General features: G+C 42.0%; 1 protein-coding gene across 3 annotated transcripts in view; it reads right to left on the reverse strand.

The window, feature by feature from the left end:
* The window catches only part of LOC137289817 (dixin-like), a 73,133-nt gene extending 52,351 nt beyond the window's left edge, over positions 1 to 20,782 (reverse strand). For 2 of the 3 annotated variants that reach the window (XM_067820880.1, XM_067820879.1), the window contains exon 1: positions 18,557 to 20,782. In XM_067820880.1, coding sequence (XP_067676981.1) covers positions 18,557 to 18,862 — 306 coding nt within the window. In that variant the 5' untranslated portion in view covers positions 18,863 to 20,782. The remainder of the gene's footprint in view (positions 1 to 18,556) is intronic. The other variant, XM_067820878.1, reaches the window with a different exon arrangement.
* Positions 20,783 to 22,517: the final 1,735 nt, after the last annotated feature.

Here is a 22,517-nt window from a genome sequence, read left to right on the forward strand (position 1 = left end):
AAATCCATACTTGCTTCATTTAGGGTTTAGGCATTGCATAGAGGGTAAGGCAGTAGAGAAAATAACGTGTTTCAGGGACTGTGACGCAAAATATTACCTAGCAAAGCCGCGTCTTCTCGTCCTTTCTACCATCACATATACGAAGGCAATAAACGGGGGTTCTCGAGTCGAATACCAAAGGCTCTAACTGAGGCAATATCGCTTTTCCCGCCATAACGGACAGTCATTGTTGACAGGGGGGTCGGGGAGACAGGTGGGATGACTACACGCGGTGGTACCTATATAATCTTGGGCCAATACACTTTAGTTCTATACACTCCAGGTCGTTCCTTGATAGAGCTTACGTTTTAATACCACAAAGCAATTACTGTGTACTCACGCATGGCCACTTAACAGCTGAAACGGAAACACCTGTTATATCTATTCCAGCAGAGAGGATCCTTTATTCAGTGGCCTGGCACCTGGTATATTTTAAATGAAATCAAATCCAACCATATGTCTATCAAGACTTGAATATAAACTTAGCGGTTGACAAGTGGGATTGAGTCAGACATGACATGCATGACGCATTTGTGAGTGAGTGTGGTTTTATGCCACTTTCAACGATATTACAGCAATATCATTATATCAGTACCCCACCACCGCCCTATCACACATTTGTATTTATACTCAGGTATGAAACGAAACAATTGCGAACGCACTGATCAACGATCCACATATGAATCAGATGTAGAACGCATGTCGTATGTACCTAGTAGTGAGCCAGTATAGTGAGCAATATTCCAGCAATATTCCAGCAATATTCCAGCAATATTATGTCGGTGAACACTGGAAATGGGTTTCACACACATAGTATCGGGGTGGGCAATCGAACCCAGCTCTTCGGTGTGACGAGCGTTATTCTAACGCCACGCACTTGGATCATGGATCAAATAAAACGATAAAACAAAATGATAAATGTTCCACATGCAAATTAGATATATGACGCATATCGCACATCCGTTTGTGCTCTGAGTGATCAACAGGCCGAGAAACGATCCACACATGAACAAGACATATACTACCCATCAAAAGTTTAGACTCACTGACGTTATGGTAGAGACATACTACAGTCAACTGTCCTACACTAGATTTTGCAAAATATTCCACACTGGTAAAAGGTACTCTATGGCATGAACTGACGTATTGTAAAATCAATTCGTAACGTTGAAAAGTTTAAAGTTTTGTGTTCGATGAATGATGAAACTCAGTGAAAATTGGTGAATTCTTAACAAAACTTTAAACCAAAATCGCAGCTGTTCACATGAACGATATTTGATTATGCTTTTAGCAATCTGATGCATGATCCTCGGGCAATTCATCTGCATAAGGTTTGCATTTGGTTCGCTGAAGTTAGTGGAGAAGTCAGTCTTCCATGTAACCATATATATGTGCATAACATATGCACAGCGAGTGTTTTAAGTGAGTCAACGTTTTATTGGTAGCACAGAAGGCATCTTGCACGTCAGGTTCTAGTCGGGGTACGGGTCAAACGTGATCGGGGTACGTTGCTACACAATCCGCCAGTCCAAACAATACACACACATGGTGTGTTGGGTATGCATCTTGCTTTTGGATCCCCTGAAAGGGACAAGCGAATGAAGTACATGCATTCAGAACAAGGGTCTTGTGTCACTCAACGAGACGCCCGACGTGTTCCGATTGCAATCTCCGTGTCTTTTCACGTCCGTGAAATCGAGCATCACGCTAAAGTCACGTTACAACACGACGTATATCAAGTGACTTTTCACCACTGCAGTACTCAGCGTCTGTACACATGCACGCATTGTTATTGCATGGCGTGGGAAAGTGCTAAATTTCATCCGAATCCAACCACTTCACCCATTTCTTATCAAAACATGCTTAATGCTCATCCGCCGCCCAGGGATAGTCATACATCAAGTCCGTGGCATACCACACGCTGGTCGACTCTCGTCGCCGTATCTGGTGTTACATGTGTTAAAGACATCAACAACCGGTCGCTCTCAGGTGACACACAGGAAATCGACAGTGAGATGTAAAGTGTATATCACAGGCATGTTTGTACCGCGCACTGTATCATGTACCACTATCTAAATCCCTACACTGTGGCATCCAGCAAAGATGTGTCCTGTACCCCAGCTGTGTCAGCAAGGCAAACTGTGTCAAGAACCCCGACTGTGCCATCTAATTAAAATGTGTCATGTACTCCGACTGTGTCATATAGTCAAACTGTGTCATGCACCCTGACTGTGCCATCAAACAAAACTGTGATGCCCCAACTTGGTCATCTAGCCAAACTGTGTCATGTACCCGACTGTGTCATCAAACCAAACTGCCATACCCCGTGTCATATAGTCAAACTGTGTCGTATGGCCAAACTGTGTCATGTATACTGACTGTGTCATCAAACCAAACCGCCATACCCCGTGTCATATAGCCAAATTGAGTCATCTAGCTAAACTGTGCCATGTACCCCGACTGAGTCATCTAGCCAAACTGTGTCATTTACTCCTACTGTGTTATCAAACCAAACTGTGTCATGTATCCCGACTGTGTCATTTTGTCAGAATGTGTCATGTACCCCGACTGTGCCATTTAGCCAGAATGTGTCGTGTACCTGACTGTGTCATCTAGCCAAGATGTGTCATGTATCCTGATTGTGTCATCTGGCCCGGCAACTAAAAAGCGTCATAGGAAAATATTAGCCAAGATTAGGAACGTCCAACACGTGCCTTTCAGAGGTGCACTCGATTATCCATCCTATTTGCTACGTTCGGCTGAGTAATCGAACTATGAATACAGAGATTTGTCAGAAAGAAGCACATGGGCAAAAAAATAAAACAAAATAAAAAAAATGAAAATAAAATAAAACACTTACTTCGGTCAAAAGAATATCACCACGGTCACCATATTTACAGCCGCACCACATATACATTACTTGTCTTTCAATGAGAACACATTGGTGATACAGCCCATATAGCTATTTACAATACCACTGTACAACAGGTAATGTCACTGATGTGCTGTAGTCGACATATGTTGTCCAAAATAGCCCAGCGTTGATGAGGCCGAAACACTCAGATCGTTTATCTTTTGATGAGTCCGCTTGAATGAGAGAAAAAATGCTATGTCATATTTGCCAAAAAGGTCCTGCCAAAAGTCCTTACATGACTGAGATTCCTCTTTTAGTACGACATCTTTACTGAAAGAGCGATCACCTTGATGGTGAGAGGCTATCTCTGCATCAGTGTTATCACATCTCACTAGGACGGTATCACCCTGTATCACCGCCTGGCTGGGGAGAGAGGTGAGCACTTAGTGTTACCTCCCCTTATCGCACGTGTAATCTGCGCTGACCTCTTCGTGTCAACGAATAAAGGCGGTATAAATCTGTCGTTGACGTTGGATGGAAATATGGGCGATGAAAGTCAGTGTTTATTACTTCCTTCCTTCATTTGTTCTGTTTCGACCATTAGTGTGCACACTGTCTCTGGTTGAGTGAGTGAGCGAGTGAGCGAATGAGTGGTATTGACGCTATATATATATATATATATATATATATATATATATATATATATATATATATATATATGTATATATATATATATATATGAAGGAGTGTCGCCTTGATACTGAATTGACGTTTATCGGTGAAACCATTGGCAATGGTGCTGATAAACATGGGAACATCTCAGGGAAACTCTGGCATTCGAACCACAACCAGTAATTCTACACTTTATATTGGAACACCCTACACCGCTTGACCATCCCTAAAGGTTGACCAGAGATTCAGCCCATCTAAACTCTACCAAATTTCATTTAGCCTTAGTCTGTCACAGAGGTTACTTGTAGGAAGATGTGACAAGTAACCACTGTGGGAAGAGAATGCAGTCTGTGGGTTTCATTATTCGTTAACGTCCTCATTGCTGTATTTTATTGTAATTATTTGAGATCTTTTGACCAACGTGTGCCACGTGTAAAGCCCATTTCTGGTATCGTAACAGTGCGGGAATATTGGTTAAAGTGGCGTAAAACTAAACACACTCGCTCCCTCTAGGGTATAATGCCTTGATGTTTGGATGTTAAGTACCAATATGTTGTGAGATTTGTAACCACCATTTTCATCACTGTAGATTACATAAAGCATAACTGTAGTATTTCTAGTGACATTTCTGGCATCATCCCCTAAATGGCTTTTCACACATATGGCATCTTACCCTCGATGACGTTTCACACATGACATCTTACCCTAAATGATGTTTCATACACATCTTACCCTCGATGACGGTTCACACATGACATCTTACCCTAAATGACGTTTCATACACATCTTACCCTAGATGACGTTTCACACATGACATCTTACCCTAAATAAATTTTCACACACATCTTACCCTAGATGACGTTTCCCACTCATGGCATCTTACCCTCGATGACGTTTCACACGAGACATCTTACCCTAAATGACATTTCACACACATCTTGCCATTGATGACGTTTCACACACCTGGCATCTTACTCTAGATGACGTTTCACACGTTATCAGACTCAACATGATGTTTCACATACGACATCAGTCTAAAGATGACGTTCCACACATGACATCAGTCTCCAGATGACGTTGCACACATTTGACATACCCCTCTCAGTATGACGTTTTACACATATGGCATCAGTCTCAAGATGTCTCTACATTTGTACATATCTCGCAGTCCACATTATTTTCCCACCTTCCCGCAATGTTGAAACCCTAAATGAAGTAAGTCTAGATTTTCTCCGGTTCAAGAGTCTCCCAACTCACTATGGGTCCTTTTTCAAGTTAAACGAGTTTATTTGCTACTATCAAAATTATATATATATCTATTCAGGGATTAAGCGTTAGTCTAAAGACATCGATCTTACCCTAAGAGTCACAAAGCAACTGAAGCCTCACAACTTGTAGTTAACATCACGGTCTTTGTGTACCCTCTAACACTTCTAAAATGACACAGCTCTCCCGGTTGAAAGCTATGAATACACAGTGTTCGGTGTATGTTATATGTACAGTTTGGATCTGAACAGCATCACTATAAGGATAGGGAGAACGTATCATTTTCCGGTGACTCCATCTGTCAGACGGCCGACCCTGACGTTTGACAACGTGGTGAAAGAATTGTAGTGCTATGTGTCCGCGGAAGACGTCCGTCACTCAACGCTTCCAGGAACGTTGTTGTCTCGTCATGACACGTGACGAGCCATTGATAGCAGGCCATTGAAACGTCGCTGTGATGTCCCAATACATCACGTCGCGGAGACAACTGACGCCGTGTTGATGTATTCACCGTACCACGACCTGGACACGACCAGATCTTTAAAAAATCTTTAAAAAAAAGTCATCTTATTCAGGATGACAAAAATATATGTTAATTGGTGTATTCATTGCAAAGTTGGCTTATGTCTGTATATTGTACTGTCCATGTACTGTTCACTTTGGATATACCGTCAACATTTGTCTGCACATGTGGTGATGGTATATGCAGGTTTAACTGCATGAATATGTGAAACTGATTCAAACTGAGTAATTGAGTACAGCTTTACGTAACTTTTAGTACTATTCCCGCAGTATCACGGCGGGGGACACTACAAAAAATGGGCTTCCAACTAGGGAATCGAACCCATGTCTTCGGAGTGCGGAGTACACGCGTTGACCACCAGGCTACCTATCACCGTCATTCAAGACTTGCCAGATCTTTTTGTTCTTGACAGATATTTATTTTATTCTGAGAGACAGGCTAGGCATGATGCGACGCTTTCTTACAAAGAGACAAACAGATTGTTAAAGTGGTCGCTTTACGGGTATGGTGCGATAGGGTGGCCTTGCGGGTTAAGCGTTCCTGGTCACGACAAAGGCCCGAGTTTGGTCCCCACATGCGTATGAAGACGATTTCTTGTGTCACCGCTAGAAAACACTCGTGATAATTCTAAACAAGGGGTAAAACTAAACTCATTCGCCCACAGAGGATGTTTATAGCGAATTCTCTTTTTTTCGGATGCTACGGATACCGTCAAACTGTTCAATCCTTTTCGGGTCTGTCAAAAACTGGGACGGCAAAACAAAAACAAATATACCCAGTACAGCCCCTGCAAGTCTAGAATGTGTGGCAAGTCTAGATCTCCACAATTTCTGGAAGTGAGGAAAGGTTCTGGGCGCCTCTTTAGGCATTTGTTTTGGATATAGTTTAGGAACCGGTTTTTTTTTACAAAAGTTAATTCAACGGGATGTCAGTCTGCGTCACTTATTTATGTTAGAATTTCCACCAGCTACGGCCTATAAGTGTCTCCAAACTAACAAGGTTTTTCTGTCTTAATCACCTCGGACACTTACCCCAACCAAACACCGAATTGCAAAGTCAAAGTAGACGAGGATGTGACATTAACAAAAAGGTTATATAAAATACATTAAAGAAATTAATGGATAAACATAAAAGTCGACAAAATGTTTAGGATTTTTAAAAAAATCTTACAAACAGTATTTTCTTTTTCTGAAATACTCATTTAAAGCTGTATTCCAATTTTGACAAGTACTAATTTACATTTTAATAAATGTCAACATCTGGTAAATACCTTAAACAATCTTGTTGCCATTGAGTAGTGGAACATATGTGCCCCATTCACCATACACGACACGCCTGGGGTGTAAGTACACACAAAGCATACAGCTAAGGGAAATGATAATATACCGTACCCTGGTCATGTGTCTTGAACAGGAGGCGATAATTATCCTTAATAAGGGCTGTCCAGACTGGTTGTTTCTGTCACGGAGAATCCAGCGGAAGAATTGCTTTTTTATAGACAGAGCCAAGTTTAGGTGTCGAGCGTTTTGGCGGCAGAGGTGATCGTATTAATGGCCGTTTGGACATTAACGGTTGTCCATGATGGATGCGCGTAGCAACTTCAATCGAGGAGTAGGTGTAAATATAGGAGGGTGCGTGTTACGCGTCCACTAGTTGTCTCTTCATATTGCACTGGCCTTGGGGTGTGCATGATGAAGACTGATGTATACCACATATATCACTTGGCCATTGAAACAAACATCACACAAATATGACATTAAACCATGTCTTCCAGGTAAATATAATGTCTGGAGCATACATTAGGTAGTACTGACATCCAAACTAATATATCTATCACTATTTGTTGCTGTTTATATTTGTTTTGGTTTGTTGTTTTTTTGGTTTTCTTTTTTTGGTTTTGTTTCGTTTTGTTTTTGGGGGGTGAGGGGTGGGGTGAGGGTTGTTTTATATATTTGGGGTGAAACACATGATCAGGTTTTCACACTCTGCATTGATAAATCATGACACACTGTTTTCATTAACGTCCAACCTGTCGTCACCCTGAAAACAAAGAAATATTTAAATCTAACATCTCAAATAATCACTATGTCAGTCACTAGATTGTCTGGTGTACTCTCGTTTGTGTACAGATCGCCGTCATGTATCAGTAAAATGGAGTGTGGCTTTAAACAGCAAACAAATAAAAACTAACACGCTCTTTTTCATTCTCTTTTTGAAAACGACAACGGCAAATAACCCATTTCCCCACCCAGTGGGTTTAACATATTACGACTTCTCCAAGAATATGGGCTTCATTATTAGTCCACTGAATCGTAATTCCTCACAGCTCCGATAATCCTATGCTAGATGTGTATCCGCCCTGACATAGCATTCCGCTTAACTATCGCGTTTCATTAACACTCCACAAAATGATAAGGCAAAATAAAAAGAAAATACCTTCAAACAATTTGGGACGCCCCCTACAGCGCCAGGTGCGTTGTTTAGACCTTCCGGCCTGTCCGCGCCGACCATATAGGAAACCATTTGTAGCCTTTGTGTCGGGGTCGTTCTCATCGTGACAATCACCGACGGCAAATTTGCCGGTAATAACAGGTTTTCTCAAATTTTACATAAAATAATGAGAGGAAAAATGACCGCAACTCAAAAGACTTTGTTTATTTTGAGCGTCTACAACGACCGGCTACCCAACTTCAAAAGCTAACGATCGGCAAGCCATCGTTAACTCGAAATAAAGGTAAAATTGAAATGTGGTCAGTGATTATCGCGATAGCCGGACCTATTTTAAGACTTGACCAAAACAGGTCAGCCTAATCGCCATACTGGTAAAGTTCCAAATAATTAAGCCATTAAAATCAGGAGCTATAAATTCCATGTGACATGTGAATATCCCGGGTTTAACTTAATGATTGACATTTAAGGAGTAAAGAACGTGTATCATATTTGTGGGATGAATGTTTATAGAATGTATACAGGAAAGTGGTATTTTGACTTGAAAACATCAATATCAATTACGGTAATGGTTATTTTTGACATTAAGCTGATAAGAGAAACAATGAACACAATGGCAATAACTAAGTTACTTCCCTTACACTGGGGATTGTATACTGATCCGTACTGATCCGGAAACAACAGTACGTCAAGTGAGTGAGTGAATACGGCTTTACTATATGATTTTTACCATTTAGTAGTATTCTAGGAATAGCACGGTGCCAGAATTGATTTCATTTGGAGAATCGAATCAGGGGGCTCCAGGGTGTCGAGTGAACGATTTAATCACGAGGCTACCGGGTACCCAACCGCCGCGCCTACGTTAATGGCACAATTACAGCCAACATAAATTGGGATTACATGCTGCTATTAGAGAATGAGTACGTGAGTTTTTCAGGTATACGCCGCTTTTAACAATATTCCAACACTATCACGGCAGGGCGACACTAGAAATGGGCTTCACACACTGTGCCCATGTGGGGAATCGAAACTGGGTCTCCGGCGTGACCAGTGAACGCTTTAACCAATAGTTTGGCTACCCTACCGCTCGGCGATATAGAAGAGCAACTGTCCCTTCTTGGTTACTTCTAGGAATCGGTGCTCTCACTATCGATCACTGTTTGGCTGGGCTGTTTGGCTATTTCGCACACCGACCTAACATAAACAGTTCGACAGTCTCGGAAAAATGTCGGAGGATGTTGCTATTGTCAGTGACTGCAACTGGACGATGTCAACGCTAATCTCTAAATGAAATAATCTTGTACCGTCAATATTCTCGACGACAGAGAATCATTTTCCTGAATGTATTCCCAGCTGACGCGCCATCGATTAAAGAGTTAGCTTCAATACAATGTGAGTATCGGTTAATTATTGGCACAAGGATAAATATATCATTAATGACATGGCCAAGGCGATCGACCTGCCACACATTTGCCTTTCTCTGTGGCCGTATTTGTTGGCAGCAACTTCCGGGGTCATTCGGAACAGTCGATGATGGCGTGCAAGATCTCGGGACTCAAAATCACTAGAATCACTATTATGTATACGCGTCCTTGGAGCTCGTTGAGTGACAGTAATTCACATCCAACTGAAAGAACCAACATTCATGCGCGATTACTGAAAACTGGAGATTCTTCCTGGCAGCACTGCAATGCAATGTAGCGAACATCGCCATTGAAGAGGTTCTTGTTTGTTTTTGTTTTTTTATTTTTTTGTTGCTGTTGTTAAACACTGCGCTCGACAATATTCCAGCTATGTGACAGTGGTCTGTAAATAATCGTCTCTGGATCAAACAATCCAGTGATCAAAAACATGAACATCAATCCAGGAGATTGGGATATGATGACGTGTCAACAAAGCCAGCGAGTCTGACCACCCAATCCCGTTAGTCGCCTTTTTCGACATGCATGGGTTGTTAAAGAACAATTCTTGCCCGGATCTCCACGGTAGAGACACGGTTAGGACGCTGCAGTCAATTTTCGTTAACCTGAAACGCCTACGGTTTTCAAAATACATATATACTTCATGCGCCGTTAAATACCCAACCCGATTTCCTTGTTTCACCTCGGGGACTCATGAAGAGAATACAGGCCCCCTAGTCTCTGCACACAGTCCTATTGGGTCTAACATCTAGTGAGTGAGTGATATATATTGTTATCGTTCCTGTAGTAACCTAGACTTGGGACATATTCTAAACGTACATGGGCTGTTACAGGTGTATTTAATTCAGGGTGCGTCACAGAGTATGCTTTTGGTTACAATATAAATAGTTCAATATTTTTTTCAAATATGTCTGTACACGTCTTATGTAGAAATGTATCCGTTAACCCAACATCAGCTTATTGTCCCGACTAAATATAACTATCAATATTTAACCAGGTATATATACTTATTACTTACATAGCAATGTCGGCATTCAGCCGGGTGATAAATTGCATCACATTCCGTCTATGCTTGGAACCAATGTAAAGAGGTCAAGCATTAGGAATCTACTTCAATAGGTCCGATAATACCAGGTTTATCTCCCCTAATCTTATGGTACATTCAACTTGAATTTGTCACGGAGCTAAAATAAATTTTCAAAATACTAATACTCGTTAAAGCTAAGGGAGATAAACGTTGTTGGATACAAGCGTCAAATTCATCCTGAACGCAGTGCTCCCCCTTCCATGATACCTAAAGGCATAAACTGACAGGTGGGTGATAACGTGCATATTTTGTGTTAGTCATTGTGGAAGAATTTAGTCTTCGGTTGTCGGATTTCCGAAGGTGTTTGACAACAGTTGACAATGAACCGGTTAATGGTATTAGTACATATCTTTAACATTTCTCAAGTGTACTGACACATCTACAGTGAAAATATTTACTCCAAAGTGTGCGGTTTAAGCTCTCCGTGCTGTTGGCATTCTGTGAGGACGCTAGTCCCAGCAACGTGGTGGATTATATCACCATTGCGTGTTTGTGTCCACGTCGTGATGTTTGACGGAGTAGGGGTCCGTTTAAGTTAAGTGTTCGTTAGTTGCGCATAAGAGGCGCGTTTGATTCCCGAAATGAGTGAGTAGGATTTTATGCCGCACCCCCTAATGAATAAATGTATTAGTATGACAGGACCCGTGAAGATCCGGGTTAGAATTGGTCTTCGGCTACACATGCTTGTCATAAGAGGCGACTAACGATGGTCAGGCTCGCAAACATTTTCAGGTGAATATTATGTTTTACAGATTAAGTTGAAAATGCAGAAGACAGGGTTTGGGTGATCATGGCAGTCAGTCTCGTAAGGCTCACCATCAGCTCAGGGCCCTTGCCCCTATACACGTAACCCATGTAGAACATGGGACTTCTCCCAGGCCTAATCGAACACACCGAGAACTTTCTGGAGATTATGAAGTCTCCCCAACACTGCAGCCACCTGCATTACCCAGATTGTCAGAAGGGCTGTGCTTCCGGTGGAGAACCCAGCCACTCTCTTCAACTGCATCAAGAGATCAGGAGGTACCCGACCAAGGCCACTGAGAACAATGGGGAGTCTAACGACAGTGTACTTGGAATGCACGGGAGACATTTCAGTTATTATTATACTTATTACTTTTAAAAGCATTTACTCAACACAAAAACGTAAACACAATCAACTCATTTAGCACATTTCATCAGTTATTTTTCAGCATCTACCAGACTACAATGCACAGAAACACGTTGCCATACCTTCTAACTTGAAATAAAAATACGCTGTATAATGGCGTTATACTTTATGTGTTAAGTGTGTGACCTGGGTATAGATTTCAGGCGTCCAGACAAGCCCTGACTGAGTGTACGTAAACATAACACTTGATAACTCCATTGCATCACCGTGGTATAATCAGGTAAGTATATACAATAGCACTCGGTGGCACAAGGGCGTATTTCAATGCGCAGAGATTATCACGGCCGATTTCACTACGGCAGTATCTGAATGTACATACAGTAAAACAATAAGCCCCCGTGTCTGAAGTAACGGAGGTGGTCAATTAAATCCGAATGTCGTCGAAGCCATAGCAGTGATTGCCCACCGAGGTGCTAAATACCGCCTGAAGTCGTCAATATCTGTGTGCGTGCAAGAGGTCAAGTATCACGTGACCTTGGACACTGGCCATCATTGTCTGGCCATCACTTCTTTCCCCAGTGTCAATATTCCCACCAATAAAGCTGGAATCACCATCACGGTAGGGATGTACTAGTTAATATTAAGTTGATCAAAGGGACAGATAACTTTATCGTGTTTGAGGATCGGGGTACCCTGTGTGCTTTAAAGTGGGGATATTGCACTTCTCACATGGGGGTATGCCACACAATCTGTTTAACAGTCTACCTATATCAGCAGGGCGGCGGGTTTGATCGGGGACGACCAACTTAAGGAATTGTGAATTGTGAAAAGTGATCTCCCACTACATTGAAAATATGAATGATATCCAAACGCAATGTGAAAATAGTTAAGCAATATTTCACAGCAGTGAAAATAAAACAGTTTAGTATTTCACATCAGTAAAGAGAACGGTGATATCCAACTGCACTGGAGAGAAAAGTGAAGTGATATCCCACTGCGTTGAAAATATTAATGATATACTACTGCAGTGTGAAAAAATAAATGACATACCACTGCAGTGAAAATATAAATGATATACCGCTGCAGTGAAGATACAAGTGATATTGACATCAGTAAAGAGAAAAGTGGCATCCCACTGCAGCGAAAATAAAAGTGATATCCCACCGCAGTGAAGGGAAATAGTGATATCCCACCGCAGTGAAGGGAAATAGTGATATCCAATTTCAGTGAAGAGTATAGTGATATCCCACAACAGTAAACAGAAGTTCCACTACACAGAATATGTACACGATATTCCACTGCCAAACCTTATTTCACCAGTATCAAACACTCAAGACGTCTTCGGTGAACCTTTCATCGACTGTTTGGATATGAAGATTATATGTGTCACTCGATACAGGATTATCACAATAAAAACACATCACACGCCTGTCACATATAGATCTAATCAAACAGTTCAATAGCATTTAGAGTTATTTCCAGACCGGTGTCGGTGAACGTACTATACGACTTACACCTTGACACTGCGCTATACATACAAGTAGTTCAACACCCGTAGACCGCTGAGTGCTATACACCTGTCTATCTCACAGTCCCTGAACCGTATTACTTTCACTACTAGTTAGTCCTACCTGTCAAGCTTCAGCCATAAATGAAGCAAGTCTATTCTATCTCTATTTATATTAGAAATGTAGCGGTCCCATCTGCCACCTGAACTTCGTTTTCAGTCCGTTTGAAGAGCACAGCGCCAAGAACAGCCGGCCAATCAGATTACTCCTTTGAGCGAGAGGAATTTTGTGCTAGGTTCAGCGAAAGGAACAGTGGAGAATGTGATGCGTGTTGTGTGTAGCTGTATGTGTATTCATGTATGAATTATACTTATTATAGATATACAGTGTATGTGTTATGGATTTTTCACTGTCCCATAGTTCAACGTAGGCAATACTGTGGGTGAGTTATCTGTCTAGATTGTATGTATGTTGGTATAACTGCTTGCACTTTAATAAATAATTGTCTCTTTCCCTGACGCATTCTCTTCCCACAGAGGTTACTTGTCATATCTTCCTACGAACCTCTGTTCTAATACGGCCATATTTCGCAGTTTTTCATAAACCCCCTAGCGGCAAAAAATGGCAGAAGATTTATTTCCCCTTTTCTGTCCAATCAGAACACGTGTTACATCGGCTTAGATTCAACTTGACAAATGCAAGCAATGTGGAGAAACAAATATGACATGACTGAGTTCTGTCTAGAAGAAACATTTGAGTATCGCGCTCGGGAAGAGGTTCTAGTTTTCACGATGCATCCGGAAATTACCGAGATCTTGCGAACGATCACTTTTGAAACAAGGTCGCTGATTGCACTACTAAATCTGATTGCCTCCAATCACGAGTCTTGAATACTCGCACCACGAAAGGGTCGTATTAGAACTGAGGTTACGTAGGAAGATGTGACAAGTAACCACTGTGGGAAGAGAATTTCTCTCACGTGACTGTTGGGACAAAAGGGATATATTACCCTCGATAATTGTGTATGTCATGTGATATCTGAGAGAAAAGCTGATATCTTGTGAACCTCACATGTCACGTGATCATATATATATATATATATATATATATATATATATATATATATATATATATAACAGTAAAAGGTGTATTTGGCTGCTGTTGGGATCAGTGCTGACGGTCTTGAATAAAAAGAGATCATGAGATCAAATGATAATGAGGATTCTATGCGCTTGAACCATCCGTGACATTTAACTGGCGATCATTTGGTGGTCGACAGCTCGAACTGTGTTCTCGACAGGCTAATGACAGATTATATCCCGTCATGATGGATTATCTGAAGGGGCAGATTATATCTTCCACCGACAACAAAGAGGCCGCCACATTTAGAGACTATTCAGTCACGCTAGCTTCTGTAAACAAAGTCGTAATATTGATCAGAACCAAAGCCCTGAAACTACGCCTTCCTCTGACGTCACATACATTATGACGTCACTCCATAGAACGAAGTGACATAACATCCACTGCTCAAATGACAATAAAATGACGTAGGTTACACATGATATCCGTTCTAGCTTGACATTAGGTACTGAACATACCTATGCATAGACTGATCCAGAACAGGGGGTGGGGTGGGGTGGGGTGGGGTGGGGTGGGGTGGCAGTGCCATGCATTCGTGCACTATTTAGGTGAAATATTACACACATTTCCAACCAAAATTATCGATCGAATGGTACACAGACATAAATGACAAGTAGCTGTCGTATGTTACAACACCGCACACTGCATATCTTTTAGTCATGTTTGGTGTCCGCCGCTGCGATATTGCTGGAAAGTGTTACAGGTGGCGTAAAACTAAACTCATTCGTTCACTTAATTTCTCCGTCTACAGAAAATCTGTGGAGCGCCGTGAAATGTGAATACACTGTCTGCTACTGTGAACAAAGACTTTATGAAAACATTCTTTTGTCAACTCAAAATAATGCTAAAATTTAAATGGAAAACGATCTGAATGGAACCACAGCATCAGGGTAGAATATCTACTTATCAGATTAAAGTGGCTGTAAGAAATAGCAAAGAATCAATACCACACACAATAGACGCCCACGAAACATTATTCCCAAGTGGATTAAACAAAAAGAATGGGTCCGGTGGACGGAATCAAAGAGAGGTAACAGACAAACCACCACAGTAGGCGTATTCAATGATTCTAATTAAGGAAGGCCAATGCCAGGAGAACACAGACAGGAGTCTTAATCATGGCTAAATCAAGGTCAGGTAACGCTGTATAACAATGCGTAACTTATTAACTCACGTGAGGCGCCGGATCAAACACGCGTGACACAAACAATGCACAGGTGAAACTCCTTTGATGTCATGCAAACACCACCAAAGTTTGGTTAAGGGAGAGGGAATGTGGGCGGCCTCTGTAACGCTAACGTCGGCAGGTAAAACACACCTCAGTGTGGGGCAGTTATTGTTGGTTGAGGAAAAACGTGAAAAACACATTTTTAACCAGTTCAAATTTGCAATGGATTTTTTAAAAATTCAAAATAATCAAATAATAATTTCAAAAGTTCATTGTTGCCGCACTCGGCGATATTCCAGTCATGTGGGCTGATCAGGCTCACTCACTTGGCTGACATACAGTCGTATGCTCATGACGATGATCAGTGGATTGTTTGGTCCACACTCGATTATTTACAGACCGCCGCCATACAGCTGGAATATTGTCTGTGCGGCGTAAAACTAAACTCTCACACCAGCTACGTAGCAACGGTCTGTAAAACATGTCGGTACAAATCTAGTGATTGACGTCATGAGTACTGATTCACGCAGTTGAGATACGATGACAAATGGAATCTGACCACTCGATCCAATAAGTGGGAGGTGGGATCGAGTCCAACACGGAATCCCCGAGGGTGACAGAATACATTTAACCAGAAAGGTCAGCGCACTGAGGCGAGACTTCACGTTGGTCTTAATGTCTCACGAGACTTCACGACATCACAACGACAAGCCCTTTACTGTTTCTGTCCTTCTTTGTACCATTTCCCCAAAGGTGATATTCATTTATACCAGAGGCCCATGTGCCACCAGTGTAGACGCCCTGGTCATGTACAGTGTGAGTGGGTACCGTTTTACACCGCTTTTAGCAATATTCCAGAAATAGGACATCAAGAAAGGGCTTCACACGTTGTACCATGTAGAGAATCGAACCCGACTCTCCGGCGTGAAGAGTGAACGTTTAAACCACTAGGCTACCCCACCACCACCCTGTCACTGGCATAACAATCTTCGACCATACGTCGAATTCAAACAAAGGACATCTTACTCCACACTTTGTCTTTAACAGATAACATTTTTACCCCGACGTCTGACCTCCTTCTACAGGATAGTGACAAACAGCTGATGGAATTCCGAATTTGACGTAACTCCTTGACCTTCACCTTTCCACACTATCGTTTTACTCAGACAGTGCCTCGCTAGGGCGTACATGATTGTTGCTGTAAGGCTGGACAAGGCCTCAGTACTAAATATGACGCTTTGCAACCAATCGGGCTTAAACGGGAAATGGCTTGCTTCAAGTCCATCGCATCGAAGGCGTAGAGTGAGTGAGTGACATTTTACGTCGCATACACTCTCTGCTGTATAAAGACAGGATACCTATATGTTCCATATCACAAACTGCCCCCAGGCGGAAACTCTGTATCTTGTTATTCACATGATGCGGATGTTTTAACAAAAGCTGACAGACTTTTGTTGTGGTTTATTCGTTATACTTGTTATCATTTTGCCCTAATCTGCCTTTTAATATTTTACAGAGAAGGAAACGTCTTTCATATTCATGAACTATTAGCAGTTTTATACATTAACGACATTTGTTTGTGCTTGTAAGTTTTAAGATTTTTAAAGGACTATTGTATCTCGTAACTTATATTGAGTGGTTCTGAACTTATACTTTTGTTCTTTGTTTATATGTTAATAATATGTTATACAGATGTGAGACGTAAATAAACAATTGTCTGTCCTCGTAAGATCAAACCCGGTCCCAAGCGTGACGACCGGACGCTGTGACCGCTGCGCCACCCGGGGAACATGTCACGGTATTCACATCAACACAAACGAAGACGACAGGCATGCAGCCAACAGCCAGTGTCAGCCGGTCCAGGCGTCGCTGCACGTCTGTCTCATGACATCCCCTCCACATGATGAGTTAATGGGCTGGGACAAGAACTGAACTACCCACATAGAAGTAACCCCTGCGTCAGACACATCCCACCCACACCAACTCCACACACACAGAACCAGTTCCTGGCGTCATTAGGGCTTAAAACGTCCAACAGTCCTTACTTTCTTCTAAAATCTATACGACTCATTTTTTATCATCACATTTGAAGGAGAAGCCAGCTGATCAATGACAATTAGAACTTATAATCGTCTCTTAATAAACAGGGTGTCCTTTCAAAAAGCACTAAGGTAATCGAAAGTCACTAATGTAACCTTAGTGTGGTAAAAAGGTGAGTTCAGGTTAACCTTAGTAAAGATTGCTTCGTGAAGGGAGCCCCATCAATAGCAACGTCGAAAATCTTTTCCGTCTCGTTTTCTGTATCAGGAAATTTCTGGTCCTGGGCCTAGATTTTCGAAGCTCTCTTCGCGCTAAGACAGCCGTAAGTACCATACATTAACATTAACATATATTAGCACTATCGATAGAGCTTCGAAAATCTAGGCCTTGCTCCTGAAGTTCTATACGTCCAAAAGTCTGTCCCGGAGTCGCATGCATTATTTTCCCTACAACCTATCCCTTCCTACTAAAGCTCTAAATGAAGCAAGTCTAGATTTCCACGTGTTCAGAATCTCCCCTCTCACTTCGCCTCCTTTCAATACAAATCATATTTTTCAGAGGGTATCATTCGGACTATTATTTATACCTTGGATGCTTTTGCAAACCATATGTAAGCATGCGTGTACAAGAGCGTACTTGAGACCGCGTATTTCTGCATATCACACAGAAATTATTGGCACCCTCGAAGGCAGTATCATTCCCTTGCTGTAAGATCATTTTCAGGGAAACGAAGTCCTCCCAAATGTGAGTGAAGTAGGCTTTCATCGTCATTTCAGAAATATCACGTCGGAGTACACTAGAAATCCACACATTGTACCCATGTGGGGAATAGAACCCTGTCATCGGAGTCACTATCCAATGCGCCAACCACTCGGCTACATCTAACTCCGCCCCAAATGCCCAGTAATGTGAATAACTATACGTATGACAGCAAGTACGTATGCCCGTGTGTACGTACGAATGACTAACTGTAGACGTACTTATGCATGTGACCGCCGTCATATAGGTGGAATATTGTGGAGTGCAGCATAAAACTAAACTCACTCCTGTGCGTGTCTGAATGCATGCACTCACTCCTGTGCGTGTCTGAATGCATGCACTCACTCCTGTGCGTGTCTGAATGCATGCACTCACTCCTGTGCGTGTCTGAATGCATGTATACTTGCATGTGCGTGTGTGAGAGTACTCTATATGGCGAGGTTTCCGCACCAAACATAAACCGTCCCGATTAACGAGTATGGCACACCTGTATTAAGATTTATTAATAAAATCCACTCACCTGCTTTATGTGTGACTCCTTTCCTGTCCATGCTACCGCCCCATCCCCATCCCGTGAAGTGTCTGAATCAGACAGAAGCGAGGCCGGGGTCGGGGTTCGACTCCGGAGGTAGTGGTTCACAACGGTTGCAGTATCCACGTTCTGGGGCCTGACAAACGACAGATCAACGTCGACCATCACCCGTGGAGACAGACGGGGGTCTGAGGGAACGGGCGTGGTGATGGGGGTCGGAGTGTTTCTCCCCAGTCTTAGGAATTTCTCCGTGTGGGGTACAATAAGTGGCGATTTCCTTTGCCCTGATATCATCCTGGCAGATAACGGCTTTTCACACGGCTGAGGTTTTCACAGAACCCGCCTTGTCGAATAGAACATCAGCACCTTTGTGTCGTTCTGCGATATCATGATTTTGTATGAGGTATAATATCCTGTTCAAACACTTTAGTGAAGTGATATCGGACCCTGGTATCTCTTACAACAGAGTCATCGTCGCAATTCCAAGAGACTGGATAATCACCCTTTCATTTTTCTGTCGGTTCAGTGAAATCTATTCACAAGTAAATATCAAATAAGTACCACTGAATGATTTCCCGTCACACACACATTCATCCAAAGCAGTCGTGATTAAGGTCACATGTAATAATTACATAGCGACATATTTGGCCAAACTGCTCAAGCGGAACCTATAAACTGATCAGGACAGATTCCTACTTTCAGTCCCGAGGTGTTCTCTCTTCTTGGGACTGCCTTGTGGTCACAGAAGTTCAATAATAAAACGGCACAGAAAAAACGCACCTTGTGAAGAATTCTCCTGTGGAATGTGTGTTATCTTCCAGAGTCAACTTTACCTGGCGTTTGGGCAGCTGTGGTTCGTCCGGCCCTGACTCAGCATACGCGAATCTCATACATACATGCTGTGTGTTTGTAGATAATACTTTCCTTGTAGAAACTGAAATGCTGAACTTTAAATTCAGGATTCATTAAAAACTGCCATATTTATCTCAGGGACAAAACGAATAGTTTTACTTATCTGCACATGCTGTGTTCAATATTTTGAATATATGAACACCAGCATTTGTATGAATGTTGCTAATGAGCTTACAGAAGCGGGCGCCTGTTTCATGACAGCATATGTAGTCAATTTCACATCAATCATAAGGCGACAGATTTCACGAGGGCCGCCGCTTCACGCCGATAGTCACCAGGTTCAACTTAACTGGGTTTCACCTGAACCCACGAACACTGGGGTAACGGTCAGGGATCCCCACACAGGTAAACACAGGTATAATCCAATTAGGAAACACACTCTCCCTGTAAACGCCACTTTCAACCGTCCTGACATTCCACGGTGAAAGTAACCTGATGCTCCTCTGGGTCTTTTCCAAGCTTCAATGTTCCACAATCAAACAATGTCAGCGCAACAACTTGATCAATTTCTCTTCAGGTACATTGTGAGCGAAGGCCATAATCTATTTCGAAATGTCAAAATTTAACGATTTCATGTCTAATATTTAATATCCGTGAGTTGATATTATGTTATCTCTCGGTCGCTTCACTGAGAGATATTTATGGACGCATACACAATGCTGCCTTGCTTTTGCAAAGTCTATGTATCTCTTGTATGCGTCGTTTAAGACTACATGCATTAACACACCTGTCATTGTGGCGAATCTCATTCGTATACAGTGACTACTGACTATGGTCTCACTTCACATTAGGCTAAGTACGTTTTCCGCTTGAAAGGAAGCAGTGTTTACACCCTGTCAAGGCACTTCGTGGGAATTCTGCTCATCCAACGCCAATAAAACGCTTGGGGTATTTCTCAAGTACCCTGTGTACAAAGTGCTTTAGTCCTCTTGTGTTCTGCCATACAGGGGTCGTTTGCTTCCGGGGTTAAAAACCACACAGAAGTAAACCTGCGTTTCCAGTTGTTAGAACATCATATTGCGAATGGTGGCAATATCTAAAAAACATTTTATAATCCCGTGAAAATAAACAAGAAAAGTCCAAGATCTGTTAAAAGAAAGTTGCCATGTTCATTTTTTTCTTCGATACATACCGTACTTTGACGCACAGCCATGAGGTAATATCATGAAACTCCTTTAGGAAGGACGGTCCAAAGTTTACATATTCATTCTGTTAAATGCCAAATCTTCGTCACTGCATACGGAGTCATTCTCTTCCCTTCTTTCAACCTGTGATCACAACACCCGATTGTCGCTAGCGCACTCTCGTCTCGCCTGCGTGACCGCGGTGTTGTCAACTGTTGATCCACCACGCGAGTCCGCTCCCACGACTGAGTCCGAGGTTTCTCGCAGTTGTTTGTACTCCACTTCCGACCTATCGATTTCCTTAGGCTCCGACCACTGTGAGCTGGTCACTTCTCGGCCTGGACAACTGATTACTGCTCGTCCAGATGGCCATCGCTGGACCGCACGTGTTTGTTTACAATACGCTGGTTCATGGGCCGGGCCATCAATAGTAATATTTCCTGGTGTGGGATTTTCGTGTCAGTCATAAAGCGGACGATAGAGTTTCAAACACGGCGGTTAATTGTTTTTAAATTGTGTTCGCTGTTTTCTCTGAGGAGCATCCAATGTGAAATTAGATATATAAGTGTGATCAACCGTCTACAGATATGTTCCGTACAGGGTGGGATGTAAACACAATTACCACGTGGTGTGGCGAACCTCTGAGAAAACAAGAATAAAGCAACGCTGATCTCTTCCGGGAAAACGTCCAACGTTCACATGAAAACATGTGCTATTAATTCAAAACATAACAACGGGCAGGTCGTTAATCTGTTTGCCTACAGCAAGTGTGTCTACAAGGTACACAAGGTCTGTTAGAAAGCAAATTTGAATACGATGTCAACAAGAGAAAAAGTGAGTGGCCGCACGCTCGTCACACACAGGCATGAGAAGAGTATCAATATATCTGTCAAATGACAGCTTTCTTATGGAAGACCAAAACCGAAAAACACATGGTTTTATTCTAAAGAAAGAATAATTACTGTGACAAAAGACTGTATGTAAAGTGATATTATACAGAGGAACACAGCCCCTACTGTCACTAAAAAGGGGAAGGTCTTCAGAGTGTAAATATAAACAATGGGCTGGCCTAAGGAATGGCGGTTTTCAAAGGAATAAATCCGATACGCGTTTAAAACAAAATCATAAGAAAAGCTTGAGCGCAATAACAACTTCATTTCGCCACTAAAACCAATTTAGAACTCTGCGAGTGGGCGTTTAAGCTATAAAATAACGGAAAAGACGACAAGAGCACAGAGGTCATCGTATTTGGCGGGTAAATACTGCCTTCTGATTGGTCGATTTCTCGGCCCCAATCGAGTCTTATGAATGAAGCGACGGACTCAGATTAATATAACTTTATGATCAACCAATAAATTTAAGTACAAACACATTTTCTTGAAACCCGAATTACAAATAGCTATGCAGATCGCTTCTAAAGAAGTGTTACAACAGAAATACAACGTTTTATCCTCAAAAAGCGACTTCGCTACTAGCGCACTGCGCCATATTGGTAATCTGCATACGCTACTATTTTCCTACGAACTAACTACATTTCTTTTACAGACTTCAGGTGGATTTTGTACACGGAACGTTGCGTGGAAATTTGCAGACAAATGTCGTCGCTAGTCTTTTAATCATTGCAACATGTAAAATTATTTTGTGAGATATCCTATCCGTTAGACCTTTCGTCCAGTTGAAACATTTTTTAAGTGGAATATGACTAGAAGTGCGAAGAAATGGACACAAGCACTGTGGGGAACTTGCGTTGGCGATATAAGATCTCATCATATAACCTCACGTAAAATTCTCATAGTCATAACAACAACTCGGGTGCTTTATGAATTGTCCAGACATAACATATGTAATTTATAAGACCTGAGTATTTATGTGTGAGAGAGTCACCCATCAAGGCATCTCGAATGTCGTATAGA

Source organism: Haliotis asinina, chromosome 1 (genome assembly GCF_037392515.1).
Source record: "Haliotis asinina isolate JCU_RB_2024 chromosome 1, JCU_Hal_asi_v2, whole genome shotgun sequence".
Taxonomy (NCBI): Eukaryota; Metazoa; Mollusca; class Gastropoda; order Lepetellida; family Haliotidae; genus Haliotis; species Haliotis asinina.